Below are 23,142 nucleotides of genomic sequence, written 5' to 3' on the forward strand. Positions count from 1 at the left end.
CTTATATTGTTCGTAATGATTGGTTTTCTAGGCGGCTTATTGGGCCTGCGCAAACCTCCTGTCTCGTCGGAGGGCCGTCGTGTCAGGGCTGTTTAGCGTCCCACCTAACACCAGGACTTGGGCTTGTGCGCTTTGAGCGGCACACGGTCGCTTTGGTGGGGCCTACTTGCGGATACATGCAGCTTTTTATAGAGGTTTAACAGGGCCCACTGTCAAACCCCACCACATCCTAGGCAAGCCCCACAACTCGCAGATGGACTGGGGAGGGATCGTCAAGCCCTTGGACATAGTCCCTGCTGTTGGTTATCTAAGATGCGTATTGTTGCGAAGAATTACAACAGAAATTTGACTCAAGACGAAGTTTCTTCATATTACCAAACATTATCTCTTGGCATCTGTCTGTCCGAGCGACGTTCACCGATGGGTGGTTGCTGTAGATAGTTTCCACTGAGGTGGCGTTTTCAACGATTTTATGCAAAAGAAAGATGATCCGACCATCCGAAATAAACTTTCTTCAAAGAGCAAAACTCAATAGTAACTAACGAATTTGATTATATACAAAAGCCACCATTTTATGCAAAAAAGGTTGATCCGACTATCCGAAACAGAGGTCCGTGATGAACTTATGTCAAACCTTAAAAAATCACGTTAATAAAGAAATTAAAATAAAAAAAAAAAAATATCCGAAACAGACTTTCCTTAAAGTGCAAAACTCAATCGTAAATAGCGAATTTGATAGCGCGTCGGAGGGAGCAACAGCAACCAAGCTACCACGCCAAACCCGATGCCACCGGAACAGTCCATTTTCGCAATTAACTCTTTCTTTGCATAAAATGTTGGTCCTGAGAAGAACCAATTTCCTTTTCCCAATGCGCCTTTCCAATAACTAAATGCACCCAAACTAACTGCGTTGAAACTGTCCGACCACCAATCGATGATTTTTCGCTAAGCCTCCAAAATTTAAAATAAATTTTCGGCATTGCCACTGCTACTCACGCCTTCGTGCTACTGTGTCCCCTCCGCTGCATCAAATGTGGAACCACTCTTTGTGGAATCCCGATCAAAATGGCTCGCGCGCGCCGGACAGCAGCTTTCTTGTATTTAATAAATTAAGCCCGTTAGCCCCGCCCCTTTGTGATCTGTATGGGTGTAAATATAATGTTCACTCATAACGATTAATGAAGGGGCGGGCCAATATAATTACTTCATTAGATATAAGAAAGCTGCTTTCCGGCGCGCGCGAGCCATTTTGATCGGGATTCTGCAGATAACGCACCGTTCGGAGAATGACAAATTCTAAGAATCCTATTAAATTTTCTCACAAGATTCTGAATTTGGTTATGAGATGATGGTTATTTAAGATGCGTATTGTTGCGAAGAATCACAACAGAAATTTGACTCGAGAGTTTCTTTATATTACCAAACATTATCTCTTGGCGTCTGTCTGTCCGAGCAATGTTCACCGATGAGTGGTTACTGTAGATAGTTTCCTCTGAGGTGGCGTCTTCATTGATTTTATACAAAAGCCATCATTTTATACAAAAGAAGGTTGATCCGACTATCCGAAATAAACTTTCTTCAAAGTGCAAAACTCAAAAAACTCAAAGTAAATTTGAATGGATGGAATCACTAACAGCAACCAAGCTACCACGCCAAACCCGATGCCACCGAAACAGACCAGTTTCGCAATTAACTCTTTCTTTCCATAAAATATTGGTCCTGAGAAGAACCAATTTTCTTTTCCCAATGCGCCTTTTCAACTAACTGACACCACAATATGTAATAAATTTTCAGCATCGGCACTGGCGGTGCGGGATCGCAACAGTGCTATTTTATAGTCAACCCTTTCTTCATATGAAATGCTGGTACGTTCAGTTTGAATGATCTGCAGCAACACACCGAGCACCACCACTAATGCGATGGATTTCCGTTAAAAATGTTACCAGCACCTCCGTGATGCTGTGTCCACTCGGCTGCGATCGCTTTAATGCGTCTGCTGTGCGTAAAATCTTGTTCAAACTGAGGATTAGATCCAAACCCGTAAGTGATGGATTTTTGATGTCTGTGCTAGTGATGCATGTACGTGATTGGTTAGTTTACCTATTTCTAAACTTTTTATCAATTATCGATGATAAATAGCTAAAAATCAGTATTCACAAATAAATGCAAAAAAGCGTTGACTCATCCTTGATCGAATAGTCAAAAAATTGAAAATCCATCGAGAAACAGCTGAGATATTAAAGTTTTAGTTTATTTTAAGAAGACATTATGTTTTTCCTCTGCTTAAACCAGGCAGATGCGTTCATCATACCGATCAAACGTGAAGAAAGTGAAGAAAGTGACAGTACAATGGATACACTTTTGCTCAAGCATCCGAAAATGCTTCTTATCCTAAAGCATCCTATGCGGAACCAGAAATCGAACTCGCAACCCTCCGGATTGGCAATCTTATGCTTTTGCTTGCATGGCTAAATGGAAACCCATCGCTATGTACCGCACACAAAATGAAGAGAGAAGCATTCGGGGAAATGTTACATTCGGGGAATTGTTTTTCGTGGAAATTGCATTCGGGGTATTGAGTTCAGTGCGTGGTTTCTCTTGTTTCGGACAGCAGAACGATCGCGCGATCGGCCGAAATATTGTGTTCTGCATTGCGCGGCCGGTAATAAAGTTAATCAGTTCAGTGCGTGATTTCTCGTGTTTCAGGTATTGCGCTTTGATCCGGTCGAGACAAGTGCGATCTTCTATAGCTTGCAGTAGCCATCGGGAAAGTAAGTACAGTGCGTGTGTTATTCGTCGCGAGCCGGAGAAAAAAAAATATCTTTTTGATATTCGGCGGATGATGCGCTTGTATTGCGCTTTGCTCTGGTCAAGTAAGGGCAAGTAAGTACAGAATACTGCACGTCGGTTCGGTCGTCAAAAGCTCGATCCTTTACAGTTTGCATATGCCATCGGGCATACATGGTGACTATTGTCCATGCTCGGTTCATATCCACGTCGAACGATCTGGTATCGTTGTAGTTTGTGCGGTCTGGAAGTAAATCAATAGATCGTGTTCCTGCTCGGTGTGCAGGCAGTTAGTTTGTTCTACTTTGTCATTTTTGGACATTTCAATTTTGTGGTTCAGTTGTGGTTCTACTTTGACATTTTTGGACATTTCAATTTTGTGGTTCAGTTGTGGGCACCCTTGAAAACTCAGCTAAAAATAAATAAGCATGAATAGAAACCACCAAGACATAAAGAAAAGCAATAATTTATTTATTCTATAGCCAGGAGGCACTAAACAATCAGATCAATCCAACTAGCAGTGATAATCGGTGCATTAGGGAGGATATTGAAAAAAAAACTTAAAAAAGAAAAGTCTAAAAACTTTAGCTAAATGGGTTTCAATTTTTCATTGATTTACGTTTTATTGATATACCTAACAGTTGAAAAAAAAATCCTGATTAATCACCCTAGTGGTAATAGTGCATTTCTCGTTCAATGCCACCAGGGCCACCGCCGATCAAATAGCTGTTGCAAATCAGTTCACGCCTAGAAATGTTATAGATTTACATGCGTTTATAATCGATGAGCAGATCGTTCTGTCAGCCATCAGAAAATTGAAAAGCTCGTACACTGCCGGCCCGGATGGTATTCCGTCTTCTGTGCTCAAGAATTGTTCGAACTCGCTGGCTACCCACTTAGCTAGGATTTTCACACTGTCGCTCCAGGAGGGAAAGTTTCCATATGAATTTTCAGATGTCGCACAGGTTTCCCGTTTACAAAAAGGCGACAAAAGGAATGTACAAAATTACCGAGGCATCACATCCCTATGTTCTTGCTCCAAAGTATTCGAGATAATCATGAATGGCGAAAAGCCCGTTTGAGTAGAGCACTTTGCGCTCTTTCTCAAATGGGCGCAAAACCTCCTCTTCTTTTCATATCAACAGAAAATACAATGTTTCCAAATGATACAATTTCAGCTTAATACTACTATTCTTAACTATTATATAACTACTTCTATTTACAATTCCATCTACAATCTATTTCACCAGTTCATTTTGATGTTACGTGTGGCGAGGTGGGGATAATATTAGGAGAAAACTTCTTCGAAGTACAGAACGAGAAAGAGAAAAGTCAAAAGCAGTAGAACATTGATTAAATATACGACACATGCTGGTGCTGGTGCCGGTTCAAATCATATCTGTCGAACCGTTTGCTTTCTGTGAAAATCGGTTCTTTACAGTCTGAATACTTCTCCAATACTTCTGGTGTACCACAAGGAAGTAATCTGGGGCTTCTCTTGTTCACGCTGTTTATCAACGAACTCTTCCGACTTCTACCTCCTGGTTGTCGTTTGTTTTATGCGGATGATGTTAAAATGTTTAAGATTATCAACAGCATCGAGAATTGTGAAGAACTGCAATCGCGTGTGGATAGAATGGCGAATTGGTGCTCTGCTAATCTCCTGACGCTCTGTATTCAAAAATGTAAAGCTATTTCCTTTTATCCGAAACACAAGCCGATAGTTTTTAACTATTGTATCTCTGGTTTTACCCTCGAAAGAGTGAATTAAGGATTTAGGAGTCGTTTTGCTTATTATGCGTCTCTTTTCTGGTATCAGCCGAGAAACTGTAATTTTATCATTTTATCCGTCTTTCTGCTACATTCTCGTATATATAATAAGCAACAATTTTGTTTCAACGATCTTATTTTTTAAAATTGACGCAAATTTGTCTAGCGATTAATATGAGAACACTGTTGCCTTTTTCAGTTTCCTGATGGGTCAATTGCATAAAGAGCCTTTTGATTCCAGCATGTTTGCCAACAGTTCAACAGTAATTGTAAGAGATTGGTAACATGTGACCGTAAGGCTCTCGAGCAGGCATTGAAAAAATCAGATTATGAGAAAAAATCGGGTTAATCTAAGCAAACTTGATCCACTGCCGCGGGGCAAGTTATGAGCTTAATAAGATCTTTGAAATTGGACGTTCGATGATTCACCGTTTAATGATCTTCAACGCTCACCAATGTAAGCCTATTGAGTGAAGCGAATCACTTGGTAACACAACAATGAGCGTCATTACGGTGTGCTAATAGAAGCAGCCATTCAAGCATTTTAAAAATAAAGACTTCTATGAGTCTGGAACTCTAGCACACTGAATGGGAGGCGTTGATATTTTCTATCGACTATCTTATCATCGGAGGTCAAGTGAGCCCAAGTACACGAATTCTTCAACCACCTTGATTTGTCGCCATGATGGCCGTTGTCTTTTCTTGAGCCAACTTCGTCTTCAACATGTTAATGACTAGTCCGATCTGCATTGCTTCCTTCTTCAGTCTGATGTTGGACTCTTTCATATTTTCAAAGTTCCGTCTGAAATATTCCTGGGTGGAGTGCTAGGAGACCGACTAGTACAAAGGGATTTGGTTTTAGTGAGTCGAGTGTAGTTAACCCATACTCACACTACAAGGGATACGCTTGACCAATGTGCAGAATGCAGATACTATTTTCTAAACCAATGGAACATCTCATGCCTGTCGTTCATTTTTTCCATAATGTAAGCGAAAATTGTGCACAGAACTTTACTCTTAATCACACCGACCACAAGAAAGTTTGCCTCCATCAAAATCTAATAGGTATATAAGAATTAGAAATTGGTAGCACATTTAGTCATCTTGTATCCATCGGAATGCTATTTGATTTATATAGTGAATTATGATAAAAACAAGCATTTTTGGTGGACTAAGATTTATTTGAGATGTCAGATTGAAGTCAGCATTTCAATGGACTACAATAGAAACATTTTTTATCACCACATTTTTGGTAAGGACGTGGCCGACGCTATTGTTAATTTCAAATATTATTTATTATTAAATTTGTATTATGAAATTAGCTAATTAGTTACATTATCGTTTGATTACCATTCTTGAGTTTGTTTCAATTTTGTTTGAACTACAATCTCCGAGTTATGAATAATATCGCAAAAATGTCAATCATGATGCACGTACATCATTGAAACACACTCCACATACTTTATAGTACATATTCTAAGTATTTAGCTTCAATCATGCAAATAAAAAAAAATTTGTATGAAATTTTTTTCCCGTTTTTGGCAACATCCCCATTTTGGCAACATTAAAATCCGATCGTGTTGCTAAAATCGGGAAGGGACTGTACTGCTCTTTAGTTCGTTCTATCCTTGAATTTTGTGCTGTAGTTAGGAGCCCTTATCATAGCGTCTGGATCTCAAGGCTAGAAACCGTGCGGCGTAGATTCGTGCGGCATTCGTAGACACTTCGGCACCTTCCATGGAGGGATCCCGCTCATCTTCCCGCATATGAGGATCGATGTAGACTACTAGGTATTGACACTCTACAAATGAGAAGGAATAGATCGCAGGTTGCCTTCGTGGCCAAAATCGTGACTGGTGAAATTGACTCTCCGGAACTTCTCATGAGGTTAAATCTTTATGCTCCGGAACGAACAATGCGTCAACGAGATTTCCTGCACCTTTCTCCGCGTAATCGAATGTTTGGCATGAATGAACCTTTCCGTGCTGCTGCGGCTGCTTTTAACAATATTTATAGGCTATTTGATTTTAATTACCATTGACCACTTTTTTAAGAAGATTGTAATAGTTTAATGTATACTTGTTTAAATTTACTATATTCATTAAGACCACCAAATGTCAGATGAATCTATACAATAAACATAAACATAAACATTACAAAAATTTATATTTTGGCCATAAATGTTGATCTCATAGTCCGATCTGGCCAATTTTTAATAGGAAACAATGGGACAGCATTCCCCGTCGAATGCAACTTGTTGCAAGCAAATTAGTCAACGTATTGTTTCAAAAATTGTGAGCATAATAACTATTTACTATTTATAAAATATGAAATAAAATAATTATTTCAATCTATTTTTCTATAAAAACTGCATAAAAACGTCATTTGAAATTAGTTAGGGGACAACTAAAACGATATTGAATGATTTGTCAATAAAATAAGGGTGCCCATAACCGAATTTCGCAGCCTTTTTGGAAAATAAAGAAAACAAAATTTCGCATCAAGATTTTAATGGCAATCGTCATTGAGCCTCAAAATAGATTAAGTTTACTGTATAAATATTCATTGGAACTCACTTTTTTGATTAAATCACTTCTATTTATGACACTTTAAAAAAGGCAAAAAAAGAACTTTCGTGCTGTTTTTTTTTTTGTTAAAAAAATGATTTGTACATAGTTCAAAGTAGAGATCCCCATCCGGTTTGATATTGAGCACAAAACATCATGTTACAATAGCAAACTAATAACGGTTGGGCAGAATGACAGCATCTGTTATCTGTCAAAAGATACGTAGGGGTGCCCATAACCGAACGGTGCCCACAACCGAACCTCCTCCCGTATTCAAACTTAGACTAATGAATATTAGCTTATGGTCCGTGGTTCGACGTGCAGCGTAGTTTATGAAGCTCGGTGTGTGTATGTGTGTTGTGTATGTCCATTCTAACCCCCACTGGCTGGCAGTGATATTATGGGAAAAAGCTGGTTGTTTTACAGTTAGATTTAGTCCGGAAGTTTAGAAGGTGCTACCCGAATAAAAAATACAGTAGAATAACAGTACAATTTATTGTAACACTACTATTAATAACATTGAATTGGCGATAGATTATATTGTAAATGAAACCATAGAAATACATTAGAATGCATTGTTATGAACCATTTACTCAAATGTAAATGAAGTTTTCGCAATAGAATGTACGGGTTGTTAAGTATCGTAACTATACAAAATGTGAAAATTTTCCATACATTTATTTCGTCACACAATAGAGTGTATGGTTAAAATATTGTTGAAATATCTGAACAAAACTGTTCAAAATACAATGGATTGTATTGTATTTGTATAGTAAAACAATACGATTTTTGATTTCTCAGTTGTGACAGCTTTACTGTTCAACAATGCAATTTAAAGGGAAAAAATGCATATTTGGCGTTATGAGGCAAATATTGTTAAATAGTTTATATGCAACGTAATGAAACATTTCAAAAGTTATCAATGTATGAATCTTATGTACGAAAACGTTTCAAAAACATTTGCAAGTATTGTTACATTAGAGAAATATGTTGATGTGTTGTATCCTCAGTGTATCTTGTATCAGATTGTATCTGTGCAACCCTTAAGAAACAATGTATCCTATTGTATACTGTACATTGTATGGTAATTCAATTGTTTACACTATTGAACCAATAGTACATTTTTATCCGGGTAGCTCTACTGCAGCTCGAGCGACCCATTTCAGACTGCCTGGTATTGCATGACTAGTCCGAGGTCACTTTTGCTTACAATAAGCCAATACAATTTTGAAAATGAAATCAGAGTACAAACAAATCGAAACAATCTCACCAAATTTCTGTATATCCAGAGGACTGGGACTTCACGACGAATATATTAACCTGAAATTCTGTCACTTGAAATTCCGTTCCAAACAGACGGCGGCGCGTTTTTGCACATTTTGAAACGACTTTCGTCCAGAGCGGCACTAAATTCGAAAAATCAATTATTCGTTATGGAATACAAACTACAATTTTATCACACACTATCAAGTCGAATTTCGTGATAATCAGGAAAAAAAGCGCAACGAAAAAACTTGACATTCGGTCTCAACCGTAGCACACTTCGATCTTACATGCAATGAAGCTCAGTAGATCAAAATTCCTATGACAGTATTCGAAACATTTTCACGCTTAAAATGGTCCACCATGTACTTTTTCCAAAGTTTTTGTTCGCTTGAAAAAATGGATTGTAACGAACATTGAGAACCGCTATCATCATACACATTTTCACAATTTTTACCATTAGCATATTGAAATTTACTGTTTAAAAACTTCGAAAGCAATAGCCCGAGAAACACACTTGTTATAGGGAAGTTTCTGTGACTCATATGCGACTAAATTGAGGCATATAAGAGTTGCTGCAACCAGATCTGCCAGAACTGTGCTACTAGGGAGATAATAAAATTGTTTTATTTTACTTCGAAAAGAGCTCTCATCTGATTTAATACTTTTGTAATGCCTTCGCGTGACTTTGAGGTGCTACAAAGTGATAGAGAATGATAAAGCAACCATTCCAAAACGTTTGCACTACATTTCTAATAATAAATAGGTAGTCTGTTATTCTTTTATAAACGTTGAGCATAATTCCGAGAAGAATATCTCCGCAAATTTCTACAGGGTGTTCCACAGAATGTGATGTTTGAAGATTAAGCTTTTTAAAAACGGTTAAGCTTGTTTAGCGTCAGTTAATAACTGTGGAAGTGTTCTTAGAACACCGAACGATCAGTTAATGGTTTGAGTGCTTAAATTCCACAGGAGCTATCCAACGAGAGGAGGCAAGGTTTTATTTCAAAGTTTGTGACATATTTTCAAGGAAAACAACCGACGAATGAAACAATGCGGTGTGCTTCAAGAAGTGTGTATAGACTATTGGAATAATTTAAATTTGAAAATAGTCCTAACGTGGAAAATATGAAATGGCGGTGGACTAATTTTTAGCATTGAATAGAGATACTGGTTGTGTCGCCCTGTGCAACTAAATAAAAATGCCCATATGCTGATAACGGCTTTGAACTTTCAAAGCTTTGGCGGATTTTTCAGAATATATAAGTTGCTTTTCATGTTTGAAGCGAGCAGATCGTGCACTACTATCAGAGGACTCGCTGTGAGGTAAAGTAATTATATTTGAAATAAGCTTGGTCTTTTATTCCGTTAATTCCATTAGTGAAGACATTGAAATATGGTGCAAATATATTAACATAGCAGTGCATTGAAAATACAAGTGGTTTTAGAGAAAAGTGAAGCATGAAATGAAATAAAACTTCAAGTGTACAATCAGTAATATGTATGATTTGAATGTTTCGCTATGTACAGCGATTATGCTGTATCATTTTATGGAGGATAGTAATATATGTGCTATTTGTGTTAATGCGAGGTGAAAGTATAAATTAAACTTCCAAGCGTTATTCCTCAGATTGTGGTTATTCCATAATTTTCGTTGCCAAATCAAATCTTATTTTATGAATTTTGATTCTCATTTCAAAGTTTATGTGATATTATGTTGCTTCAAGAGAGAATCGACAAGCTCGAATCCTTTTTTCCGTGCAGGGGCAGCGACCTCGATAACAGAAGTTGGTATGCCAAAAAATAAAGCCAATTAATATGCAAAATACTTCAGGCATAACATGTTTAGGTATTTCAATACCAAAGGAATAATAATTTGTTATGCGTTTGGTACTGTGGTAACATAGTATGCTATGCCTGAAGTATTTTGAATATACTTCTTTGGTATTACTCCTTTGGTATTTTACTTCTTATGCAAGGCAAGTTCATAACAGAGTAAGGTAGCAATAACATAAATAGGTATTATTGAGTTATTTTCTCATGCTCGGGTTCAATAAGCTCAATTGTAAATTTTTTGACGAGACAGAATCTATTCATCGCCTCAGGACGATCGACAACGATGCGGATTTGCGGCACACGGTGCCCCCAGACGCGAATATTATCGCACTTTCATGAACCTCCGTGGTTTTCTCACGAAAAGAAAGCTTAGAGCACCAGGAAAAGGATACGGGGTGTTTTAAAATCTTTCATCGGTGAAATTTTGAATACGTCCTATTTGAAAATTGTATGGTTTTTCCCATATACATACATGTTAGCTGCAGAATAGAAATATATATAGAGCTTTTCTTTTCGATAGTAATCAAGTATTGTTAAAATGCCAGTAGCAATACGAAATCTTCCAAATAGATGAATGTTCTTCGACATTCGGATAATGTGTCCAGCCTACGTAGGTCTGTCATACATTGAGATTGGTCGAGCTATAAATCCGATGGAACAAAAATGCTGAACGTTTTTGTTCTTAATTGCACAGATTACTCTCCAGATTAGACAATCCCATGTTTTCATGGTAATAAACCCATATGTCAAGACATGTTATATTATTGTGTAAGTGATATGTTCCGAATAGTCATGAAGATTGATCACGAAAAGCGCCGCAACTTATTTTGCGTTCTGTGTTTGGAAAGAAAATCCTAATAAAAGATGTGTGCAAAAGCCAATTCGCTATTGCATTATTACGATTTTATTGGATAATAGGTATTGAAAGAAAAGTGTCACATGTAAACATAATAAATTAATACAAGCATAAAATATTAGCTTTCCTAATTCATCAACAATTGTCAAAGTCTGAGTACAAAAACTGGTTACAAAAACGTCCCAATAACACAAATTTGAGTACATTTAATATTCTCAATATTGTGTGTATCACAGTACATTTTGGGTAAATTAAACTTCGCTTTTCGTGATCGATCTTCATGACTATTGTGAATATATGGCTTGATCTTCTAAGGTGGCGTGATCCGACAAACCTGAAACGAGGAAGGCTGTCGTTTGATCAGCATTGACCCACTAGATGTTGGGCGGATCGCCGCTCAAACTACGTTTGCTGGAAAGCTGCTCACGGGTCACATCGATTGTCCAGTACTACTATCGCAGTTAAATCTGTTCGCACCTGAAAGACCTCTTCGCAAACGCCAATTTTTGTATCTAGAACCACAGCCTAGCAATTATGCACTATACGTGCCAATTCGATCTATCAGTCGGCACTTCAATGAATTCTTCGACATGTTTGACTTTGACTTTCAGTTGACGTGTTTCTTCATCGGTTACTAGGCTTTTTCCGCACTGCTGGCCGCAACCAAGTAGTGAGCTATATTTATTTAGACATTTGTTGTCAGTTGGATAATTTTAAAAAATAAACAAATAAACAAATATCACTTACTGAATATTATAACATGTCTTGACATATGGGTTTATTACCATGAAAACATGGGATTGTCTAATCTGGAGAGTAAACTGTGCAATCAAGAGCAAAAGCGTTCAGCATTGTTGTTCCATCAGATTTATAGTTAGATCAATCTTGATGTATGACAGACCTACGTGGGCTGGACACATTACCCGAATGTCGAAGAACATTCATCTATTTGGAAGATTTCGTATTGCTACTGGCATTTTAACAATACTTGATTCAATTACTATGGAAAAGAAAAGCTCTATATATATATATATATATATATATATATATATATATATATATATATATATATATATATATATATATATATATATATATATTTATTCTGCAGCTAACATGTATGTATGTGGGAAAAACCATACAATTTTTAAATAGGACGTATTCAAAATTTCACCGATGAAAGATCTTAAAACACCCCGTATCCTTTTCCTGGTGCTCTAAGCTTTCTTTTCGTGAGAAAACCGCGGAGGTTCATGAAACTGCAATAATATTCGCGTCTGGGGGCACCGTGCGGCATGAGTTTTTAAAATGTCAACAAATGCGATATTTCTGCACCAACATTTCAAAAGGGCTAACTGCTTTAGTAAACAAGAGCCTCTCACGTCGCTGATGAGCTAATTTACTAGACCAGCGGTTCTCAACCTTTTTCTCGAGAGGTACCCCTTCGAACTTTTCAATTCATTGAGGTACCCCCTATTTTTTCAGTATAAATGAAAATAAGCGTAACTCATAAGATACATGAAAAAGCGATCTGAAAACTATCGGAATGTACGGCTCTCCAAAAAGTTATCTGAAATCTCTGTTATTCCGTGAAACTTTCTAATTCAAATTCAGTTCATACATCAGGACTATTTGAGGCTTCCGAGTTTCTTAGAAGAAGGCTTTCGAGCCTCTTAAAAGCCTCTAGAAAGGAGACTTTCGAGTCTCTTGAAAAAAAACTTCCAAGTCTCTTTGAAGGAAGATTCGGAGATTCTTGGAAGGATAGCTCCCGAGCTTTTTGAAAGGAGTTCTCCGGACCTTTTGGAAGGAGGTTTCCGAGCTTCTTGATATGAGGCTTCCAACCCTCTTGGAAGGAGGTTTCCGACCCTCTTGAAAGGAGGCTTCCGACCCTTTTGGAAGGAGGCTTCCGACCTTTTTGGAAGGAGGCTTCCGAGCCTTTTGGAAGGAGGCTTCCGAGCTTTTGGAAGGAGGCTTCCGAGCTTTTGGAAGGAGGATTCCGAGTTTCTTGAAAGGAGGCTTCCGAGCCTTTTGGAAGGAGGCTTCCGAGCCTCTTGAAATGAGGCTTCCGACCTTCTTGGAAGGAGGCTTCCGACCCTCTTGGAAGGAGGCTTCCGAGTTTCTTGAAAGGAGGCTTCTGAGTCTTTTGAAAGGAAGTTCCCGAGCCTCTTGAAAGGAAGCTTCCGAGCCTTTTGGAAGGAGGCTTTCGAGCATTTTGAAAGGAGGTTTCAAAGTTTCTTGAAAAGATGCTTGCAAGTCTCTTGAAAGGAGGTTTCCGAGCCTTTTAAAAGGAGGCTTCCAAGCTTCTTGAAAGAAGGCTTCCAAACCTTTTGAAAGGAGGCTTTCAAGACGCACAGAAGGAGGTTTCTAGCCAATGAAGTAACTGAGCTTTTTGGAAAATTCAAGATTGAAATTTAGAAACATATTCTTAATATACTATTCAACAGTATTTTTTTTCGATCAAGTAGATTTTATTTGAAGATTTTTTTTTGAGTTTTTGTCCTAGAGCCCTTCATACACTGTGTGGATTGTTTTGGGCAGGATTCAATAGGCTTTGATTTTCAGATCGTCCTGCATATTATGTACGATACAAAATTTTGAAATAAAAAAAAATATGCAATTATCAAAACTTCATCAATAAATTTTTATCGGATTTGTAATACATCCGCCATTACGCATTTTTGTCCGAGGTACCCCCTGGGGTCAGCGAAGGTTCCCCCAGGGGTACATGTACCCCAGGTTGAGAACCGCTGTACTAGACCAACATTTAAAAAGGGCGTAACAGCCAAAATTTATTCCCTCTGATTCCTTGTCCACATATATAGCTTTATATGTGGACGAAGAAACAGAAGGAATAAATTTTGGCTGTTACGCCCTTTTCAAATGTGTTTGCGCCCACCCACGCAACCCACCTCATCTTATTATTATAGGCAGTGTGTTTGCTTATTTTGCTCATTGCATTTGGAAATAGTGTCTGGATGTAATTCCACAGTTTTCAAATGAAATCTTTCGCCAGTCAATGTTTGAATTTATGTATGGTGAGGCAGACAGACAAAATGCTCAAAGAAGGAACAAAAATGTCTCGATCGAACCGGTAAAATAACACGCTTTCTCGGGCTTAGCAACCTCGTGTCATTATCGTGAAATTAAAAATAAGTTCTTGATATTGATCCACATTTTGGATAATATAGGGTCAGATTTACGCTTAAGCAATGTTTAATTTTAGTAGTAGAGTTAATTTTGAGTCCAGTAAAATTTTTACCCACACACATGATTCTTAGAAATCAAGAATGCACAATGGCAAACGTTTTTTTACTATTATACAACTGAAACCGTATGAAGATTGCGTTATCAAATATGTGTGAACCTGGTGGCCTTGACCATAACTCGCCTGTCCTATTTGATGCAGGGAGCGCTTCGTGTGGTTGCTCTCATTGTTTACATCATACGTACATAAGCAGGGTTCCGACTTTTCTTTTGGATGAGAGATAATCAAACGGTTTCCTGACAAACGCAGAATCTCTTTTTTTACATCACAGACCCTTGTATTATTTTCGCAAAGCGATTTGCTGACCAACAAAGAATCTCTTTCCACAGTACAGACCCTTTTATCGTTTTCGTTAAACGATTCTCGGTGAAAATAAACGTGAAATGAAAATACGGCTAACGATTCTAACCTATTCCCACTTTTCTTTTGTTTCAGATGGGAACGTTGGCCGGTAGCTTGGCGTTGCTTTTGCTGGCGATGGCAATCAGTGTTAACGCAAGCACGATCGCTTTTCGCGATTGGAGGATGGACCCTGTGAACTCGAACGATACGGCTAGTGCACCAAAAAATCGAACAGCTCGTCAGTTAAACGCACTTTGCAACAGTTGTCAAACGGCTCCAATCATGTGCCCGCCGGGTAGCTTTCTGGAGAATGGAAATTGTGTCGTTCGACAGACGTACTGCCCCGCGGGATATACGCTAATGGGAAACACTTGCGTCGGAGCTACTGTCTGCCCCTCAGGATATTTCCTCAGTAACAATATGTGCCACCGTAGTCCGGTTGAACAGTTGTGCGAGAAGAAAATCACAGCCCCGACATGTGAGTCGTCATATGTCTTTTCTAACGGACAGTGCGTGAGACAGGACATTCAAAGCCCCATCAGGAAAGATAAGGTCACACTAATCACCGAATCGGCGAAATGTCCGGATGGATATCTTATAGACGGTCAAAGCTGCATCTTATACGAGCGGGAGCCAGCCGTGTGCGAAAAGGGTGACCTGCGATTGGGCGAATGTGTCGTTGCCGCCGTTTGCCAAAACTCTTACGTCATGAACTCCTTCGGCCGATGTGAGCAAATTTCTGAGCTGAACGCAGTTTGTCCTCCGGGATCGTCGCTGCACGACGGGACTTGCTTTCATACAGACCCAACGTGTCCACGAAACTACACACTTTCTAATAAACAATGCGTCCTGGAGCAAACGGCTATCGTTCAATGCAGCCATGGATCAAGACTGGTGGATAACTATTGTGTAGTGTCAGAGCCAAAATGTCCAGCCGGGATTGAATCAGTCCAAGGAAAATGTGTACAGACACAATACGATCAGCCCGGATGTCCTGCTGGTAGCCATATTCGAGATGATTTTTGTGTTACTCAAGAAGTCAGATGCCCTCCCGGGTATGACTACAGAAACGATCGCTGTTTTCGAGTAGAAAAGGAACCTGCTAGGTGTCCCTATGGGTCTAATCTACGACGTGACGTTTGCGTGGCAGATGTTTCGGCATGCAGTGTGGGTTACACATATGATGAGCGGTTTGGTCAATGTGTAAAATATGACCAGAGGTCGGCAATATGCCCGCACGAGTTTACACTGAAGGGGGAAGAGTGCGTTAGCACAGTTAGTTGTGATGCAGGATTCACGGTTCAGTCTGGTGAGTGCATTCGAGAGGTGAGCGATATTGAACATTGTCCTGAAGGGAGCCATTTGCGAGATGGTGTGTGTGTTGTGTCGAGGCCATCATGCGATCATGATTTCCAATTGGACAAAGGAGTTTGTGTCAGAAATGATCGTCAGTTACCCATATGCACTGATGGTTCACAGTACTCTGATGGATATTGCACTCTCCAGAATGCTGGGTGCCAGCCTGGATTCGTACTTCGAGATGGGCAGTGTGTAGAGGAGATATTTGATCAACCGAGATGCCCCATTGGATACACTTTCGTACGAGGATATTGTCTGGCTAAACCCTACTGTGACGTTGGTTACGACTTCGAAGACGGAGTTTGCCGTAAACGTGAAGTAGGACCGGTAACCTGTCCATCAGGGTCATCGCTTCAAGGAGGCGTTTGTGTAAGCTACGATTATGATTGTATACCAGGCTTTGAAAGGCGTGATAAAATGTGCGTTCGCCGACATACTTCATCTGCTACATGTCCTGCAAATGCGGAGTTCAAAGATGGGAGATGCCTGATTAAAACAACAGCTTCGTGTCCTTTTGGGGCTTCATTTTCAGCTGGAATGTGCACTATTACTGAAACTACTTCACCTTTTTGCCCACCAGGACTAACGTATCGTAATGGATTGTGTCACGGAACAGTAGCCCCACTTCCACAATTGGCACCATCGCCATGTACTACAGGCTGCTTTGGTCAGCAGCAACCATGTACTACAGGCTGCTTTGGTCAGCAGCAGCCATGCGGTAACAACTACATGTGCAGTTTAACGCAGTCATGTGGATCATGTGGTCAAGCTCAGCAGCAAACTCATTATACGACAACTACTCAAGCTCCTGTATGTCCGGCTGGCTATCAGATGACGAACAACTTGTGCATGCGTCAACAAACCACTCCGATGCAGTGCCTACCACCGTACACAATGATAGACAACGAGTGCGTCTCATATGCATCAACTGTATGCGCAAATGGTTTCATGATGGAGGGTGGACGCTGTGTTCGTTATGAACAAATGCCTGCGAATTGTCGTGCTGGATTCCATTTACGAGATAATAATTGTATCTTCCTTAATCCTGATTGCGGTGTTGGTTATCATAATATCAATGGAACATGCACTAAGATCTACGAAAGCCAACCTCAATGTCCAGGCCAACATTATATACATAACAATTTCTGTGTTGCTAGATCGGAATGTGCTCCAGGATCAGTATTGCGTGACGATAGGTGTTATAGAACAAAATACAGTCCTCCTCAGTGTCCATTCGGTTTTATGGCCCGTAGTGACTATTGCGTGGCAGCCGCAAAATGTGAACAGGGCTATCGTCTAGAGTCGAATACTTGCGTCAAAAGCGAGCAGCGTTCTGTCAGTTGTCCATCAGGATCACAACAGTATGAAGATTACTGTGTTGTTCCGGGACCTACATGCAACAATGGGTTCAGTCTTCAAGATGGCAGATGCGTGTCCATTCAAAGGACACCAATTGTCTGCCCTCATGACAGCTTCCTGTATCGTGATGTATGCACGAAGCCTGTTGTTTGTGAACATGGCTATCAGTTGATATCTGGTCAATGTACGAAACATGATTTAATGCCTATTCGATGCCCTTCCGGGTTCTTTGTTGATCAAAACCGATGTACCTCAAGAAACTTGATCTGCCCTAGTGGATTCCATCGAGAAAATGACCAATGCATTCGACAGCACTTCGAATCGTTATCATGCCCCTATGGCAGCACACTTCGTGATAACTTATGCGTAACTGGGAAACCAGCTTGCAAATTGGGATTCCAACTGGTTAACAACAAGTGTGTACAGTATTCATACAAAACACTGCAATGTCCTCCTGAAACAATTATGATAAATAACCGATGCGTTAAAAACTTCGAATGTCCGAATGAATATCGATTTATAACTGGTCGCTGTGTGAAAATGGTTTACGAATCCCCAAGATGTGAAGCAGGCTCCCTTATCAACAATAAATGTATTGCTCCAGGACCTAATTGCCCATCTGATTATCGTTACATCGACGGTAACTGCATCAAAAAGGAGTTCATTAGCCCATCCTGCCCCTCTGGAGCTAAACAACAAAATAACTATTGTGTTGTAAGCAATCCAACCTGCCGGAGCGGTTTTGATTACTCCACGTCAATTTGTGTCAGAGTATCTACCAGACAAGCCACGTGCCCACCCAGCTATACCAATCGGGACGGCATGTGTGTTTCCGAAGTACGTGGATTCGATTACGCTTGTAAGGATGGGTACATGCTCAACGGTCAGCAATGTATTCGAACATCCCATTTACCCGCCTCATGTCCTACTGGGTATCTGCTAGAAGGAACCGTTTGTCGAGAGATTTCTTGTACACCTCCTGCCACACCATACGCTAACGTAGCGGTACCAGCATCTCCTCTAGCAGATAGTCGGCTTGTAATCAAAAGCAGCGGTCCTACCTCAATACTGTATCCGACACACTCAAATTTAATTAATACTGTGGAATCTCAATCATATTACCAACCACCACTAAGCGCAAATATAAATCAAATAACCTTCCCCTCTTCACACGTGGTCAACCAAACCTCGTACACAGCGCAATCTGCAATTCCCAGCGAATTTGCTGCATTCTTCGAGAAAACTCCTAGTCGGTCGTTTTTGTTCAACTCATATCCAACATACCACACTGCATCACGCGGTAACTTATACCCGCCCGTTTCACGTAGTAAACCAGAAGCTTCGGAAGTGGAACTAATCGTTCCCGTACGTAATGCAACACCCATAGCACAACCGGAAAAAATACTTAGTTGTACGGTGTATTCCGCCAAAATCTGTCAATTGTCCGAAGACGACGAATGGGAGTGCAATCATTTGGAATTTTTGAATATCAAGAGCCGATATTGCGTCGAGCAGGATGGTAATATCTATCTAACCCTCGAGGAGTCCAGTTATGATGAAAACTCCCAGGTGCTGATAATGGCTGCTCGAGCAGAATGGACCGAAAACAATGATGATGAAGACGATTACGATTATACTTGTAAGTTTCTTTTTTTTCAATCTAAATATTTGATACTGGTAATAACATTTCTTTCCTTTAGTGGATTGCTCGGGCTGCATCGAAGGAGAATACAACTGCTCGAAAAAATGCTTCGAATACGAATGTGAGGATTGTCAGTACATCAGTGTGAAAGACTTCTGCAACGACAGCATCAAGCCAACACATGGCTGCACATATGATGAAGGATGCCGAGGAGACTTCTGCACAGAGTAAGTTGGGTGCCATTAACCTTATTTTGATGGTTTAAGTGTGCCTAGTTGGACGAATTTTCGGTAACAAAGTAATTTAATTGAACACGCATCTCGAAGATGTAAACTGTAAGGATTATTTGTGTTTCCTAATAAAATGACAGTAAATAAACAATACTATAATTGAACTATTTTCGTTAGCTATTTTAATATGATTTTGAACCACTCCAAAACGTGCCTAATATGAACAGCAAATTCATCTCATCTCGAAAGAAAAGCGCGTATGTTATTATTTGTGATGTCTGCAATGTATCGCCGACGCCTTTGATTACCTGCGCAATGTGTTTCATGGATACCTACATTGGCCGACAAATTTAGTATTCGGCTCGGAATTATGATGTGCCTGAAAATTCCGAGATTGTTGTTCACAAACTAACTGGGGAGTTCGTCGTTTGTGTTCCCATTGAAGTCATTTGCACACTTTATGTTTCTATAAGTTTGAATACCTACTAAGCTATTTCGACAATCTGATACTTTTATGTCATGATTAGGTATTTGTCAGAGGAACATGGGCCTCCCAGGGGAAGTGTTAGTTTATCATATTCGAAACTCAATCACTAAGGCATCATGTGCGACCCAACTGGTTTGCGATTCTGCAGGGAGAACCTCGCGCTTGACGCGTTAAAAATATGTGTATACGAGAATATGGAGTCGCATGGTGCATTGGTTCTTCAACTGCCTATGACTAAACTTTTTGTGCAAACTTTATCACAACTGTTAATGAAATGAATGAACAAGTAGGGTTAAAGCAGGTATTTTCGTCTGGAGAAGCAATCAAAGAGACGCTTAAAGTATTACTAAATAACTAAACTTAACCTATTTAAAACTAAGAGTACAAAGAGCTTAATTGGACATTTGTTGCAGTGTCTCAATATTAGAAATTCTATGAAGTTTATTGGTACTATACCAAGGAAGCAACTTCAGAATCATTTTCCGTTTTGACTCATATTACGAACACTTAATTACATTTTTCACTTCGGAAGTCTTTATGGCGTATGAATTAAAATATATTAATATATCAATTGTTCCCATCGAGTAGCTCAAGAGCCGAACTTTCATATAAGTGATTGATAATCATATTTAATTGATTGTAAAATTTCAATACTTAATGATTTTATTCTGCCAAACTTTGTCTTACATGCCGAACACGCATAGTAAAAATTGTCCCAAATTCCGAACATTAAATGCACTAAATTTCAAAATTTCGACGTTATCTCATTGTTGGACAATCATGATATCCTTGATATGTACGCCTGCCGATAAAATTAGTTCATTTATGCAATAATAGCGAAATGATTCAGGTAATTGTCCATGTGGTGAGTGTTCGGAAAGACAAAGTACATAGTACAAAGTACAAAGACTGGTTATCCCCTACGGACATGAAACATGGACAATGCTCGAGGAGGACTTGCAAGCACTCGGAGTATTCGAGAGACGGGTGCTTAGGACCATCTTTGGCGGTGTGCAAGAAGACGGTGTGTGGCGGCGAAGAATGAACCATGAGCTCGCCCAGCTCTACGGCGAACCCAGTATCCAGAAGGTAGCTAAAGCCGGAAGGGTACGATGGGCAGGACATGTTGCAAGAATGCCGGACAGCAACCCTGCAAAGATGGTGTTCGCTTCCGATCCGGCAGGTACGAGACGGCGTGAGCGCAGCGAGCGAGATGGGCAGACCAGGTGCAAAACGACTTGGCGAGCGTGGGGCGTATCCGAGGATGGAGAGATGCGGCCTCGAACCGTGTATTGTGGCGTCAAATTGTTGATTCAGTGTTATCTGTTTAGATGTAAACTAAATAAATGAATGAATCTTCATTACTTTCATCTACTCCCTTTCGCTTTGAGTAGTATAATTATCACCGATAAATAAATTAATTTCGATAGTGTACAGAAAAAAAATATAATTAATAAATGCTTTCTCTGCATCAACAAGAGAAACTCCAGTTGGATATCCTTCAGATTTGTAAGGCGAATTAAATTACTACTAAGCTATATCTAAAGAAAAGTTCAGCAAGAAAAGCTTTGTTTAAAAAAAAACGTATTACTCTGAACTGTTTCAAACATCGATTCAAAAAACTATTTTGCATAATATAGATAAAGTTTTGGGCCGTAATTTCGGAAGCAACAACTGCGTAAAACTAAATATAAATGGGAATTTGACGTCGCACGGTCCAACAATTACGGATAGTTTCAACGAATATTTTTGTGCGATTGGACCCCAGCCTGCCTCTGCTATATCCAGTAACCGAGATATAAACAAATTTGGAACGCTGTGCAGGCATGACCAGTCAATATTTCTACGGCCTACGACATCGCAAGAAGTTCTCGTTAAAATCAACAATTTGAGTAACAATAAAAGCCCTGGATATGACGAAATCCCTGCTTATTTCATCAAAACCCACCATAGCATCTTTGCCACCTTGGTAGCCGACACATTCAATGATCACATCTTGTCAGGGAGTTTTCCAGCGTATTTAAAAGTATCGCGAGTTGTTCCAATACATAAATCAGGTAGTAAAATAGAACTGAACAATTATCGTCCAATATCTGTCCTATCAGTCCTGAGCAAACTTTTCGAGCAATTGCTTGCCGACAGAATAACGAATTTTTTAGGTGACCAAAATATTATTTACAATCACCAATTTGGCTTCCGAGTTGGTTCGAGTACCTGGGCTGCTGTTAGTGAACTCGTTGATGATATATATCAGGCAATGGATACACGGAACATCGCAGGTGTACTGTTCTTGGATCTGAGGAAAGCTTTCGACACTATAGATCATGATGTACTGTTGAGCAAATTGGACTACTACGGTATACGTGGCGTAGCTAATACACTTCTCAGAAGCTACCTAACTGGTAGGACACAATATGTGTCAGCTAATGGCAGCTCAAGCTCTAAAAGAGTAGTTACAGTTGGAGTTCCGCAGGGGAGTAACCTTGGACCCTTACTTTTCTTGCTCTACATAAATGATCTAGCTAAGCTAGAGCTTAACGGAAAACCAAGATTATTTGCCGACGATACATCGCTAGCGTACACAGCTACTAGCCCTGCTTGCTTGATAATGCAGATGAGGGAAGACATATGCAAACTGCAGATGTTTTTCGCTGAAAATTTACTGTCATTGAACCTCGAAAAACGAACTACATTTATTCTCGGAGAAGAAACGCTATCCACGAAGAGCTTACAGTTGGCACAACAACAATAAAAAAAGTAGAGACTTACACGAACCTAGGATTGATATTTGATCCTACTCCAAGTTAGAAGCCTCATGTGGATAATCTTAGGAGCGATATATAAATTCATATTGTGGAATATTCTGGAGAATCTCAAAATTCCTTCCAACGAAACAACTCATCACTATGTACCAAGCATTCGTTCAGTCTAAACTGCAATATTTAGTGTCTATCTGGGGAGCTGCCGCTAAAACTGTCTTGAAACCACGCATTCTACACAAAACCGCAGCCTGAAAATAGTTTATGGTGAACCACAATTATCTGCTACCTTTGACCTGTATTCAAATGCAGCCCCGTCCATCAGTCCAATCTTAGCCTTGCGTGAGCTACAGACTTTGGTAACCATGCAGAATCTACTATACATTACCAAGTTCCATCACAACTACATTCTCCGGAGACTAACATCACTAACATGAAACCAGAAATCGGACCAACTTGTACATGGCACGTAGAAACACAGAAACTGGGAGAAAATCGTTCTCTTATTATGGAAATTGTCGATACAATCAATGCTTTAGCCACGGCTCTGAAATCCGAGCACGATTTTAGGAAGTTCAAAATTGCTGTGAAGCAGCTACTAAGAAACAACCTTAGTCAAT

The 23,142-nt window shown here is 39.6% G+C and overlaps 1 protein-coding gene across 1 annotated transcript; it reads left to right on the forward strand.

The window, feature by feature from the left end:
* Positions 1–9,617: 9,617 nt before the first annotated feature.
* Positions 9,618–19,403, forward strand: LOC134227399 (zonadhesin-like). Its single transcript, XM_062708826.1, has 3 exons — positions 9,618–9,713; positions 14,780–19,043; positions 19,105–19,403. The coding sequence occupies exons 2-3, from the start codon at positions 14,780–14,782 to the stop codon at positions 19,275–19,277; spliced, it is 4,437 nt and encodes a 1,478-aa protein (XP_062564810.1). The 5' UTR covers positions 9,618–9,713; the 3' UTR covers positions 19,278–19,403.
* Positions 19,404–23,142: the final 3,739 nt, after the last annotated feature.

This window comes from Armigeres subalbatus, chromosome 3, assembly GCF_024139115.2.
Source record: "Armigeres subalbatus isolate Guangzhou_Male chromosome 3, GZ_Asu_2, whole genome shotgun sequence".
Taxonomy (NCBI): domain Eukaryota; kingdom Metazoa; phylum Arthropoda; class Insecta; order Diptera; family Culicidae; genus Armigeres; species Armigeres subalbatus.

Bases quoted from the DNA above. Each gene is read 5' to 3' on its own strand.
- LOC134227399 (XM_062708826.1), top strand. From the start codon at position 14,780: ATGGGAACGTTGGCCGGTAGCTTGGCGTTGCTTTTGCTGGCGATGGCA. The intron at 19,044-19,104 runs GTAAGTTTCTTT...TCTTTCCTTTAG, and splicing joins AGACGATTACGATTATACTT to TGGATTGCTCGGGCTGCATC.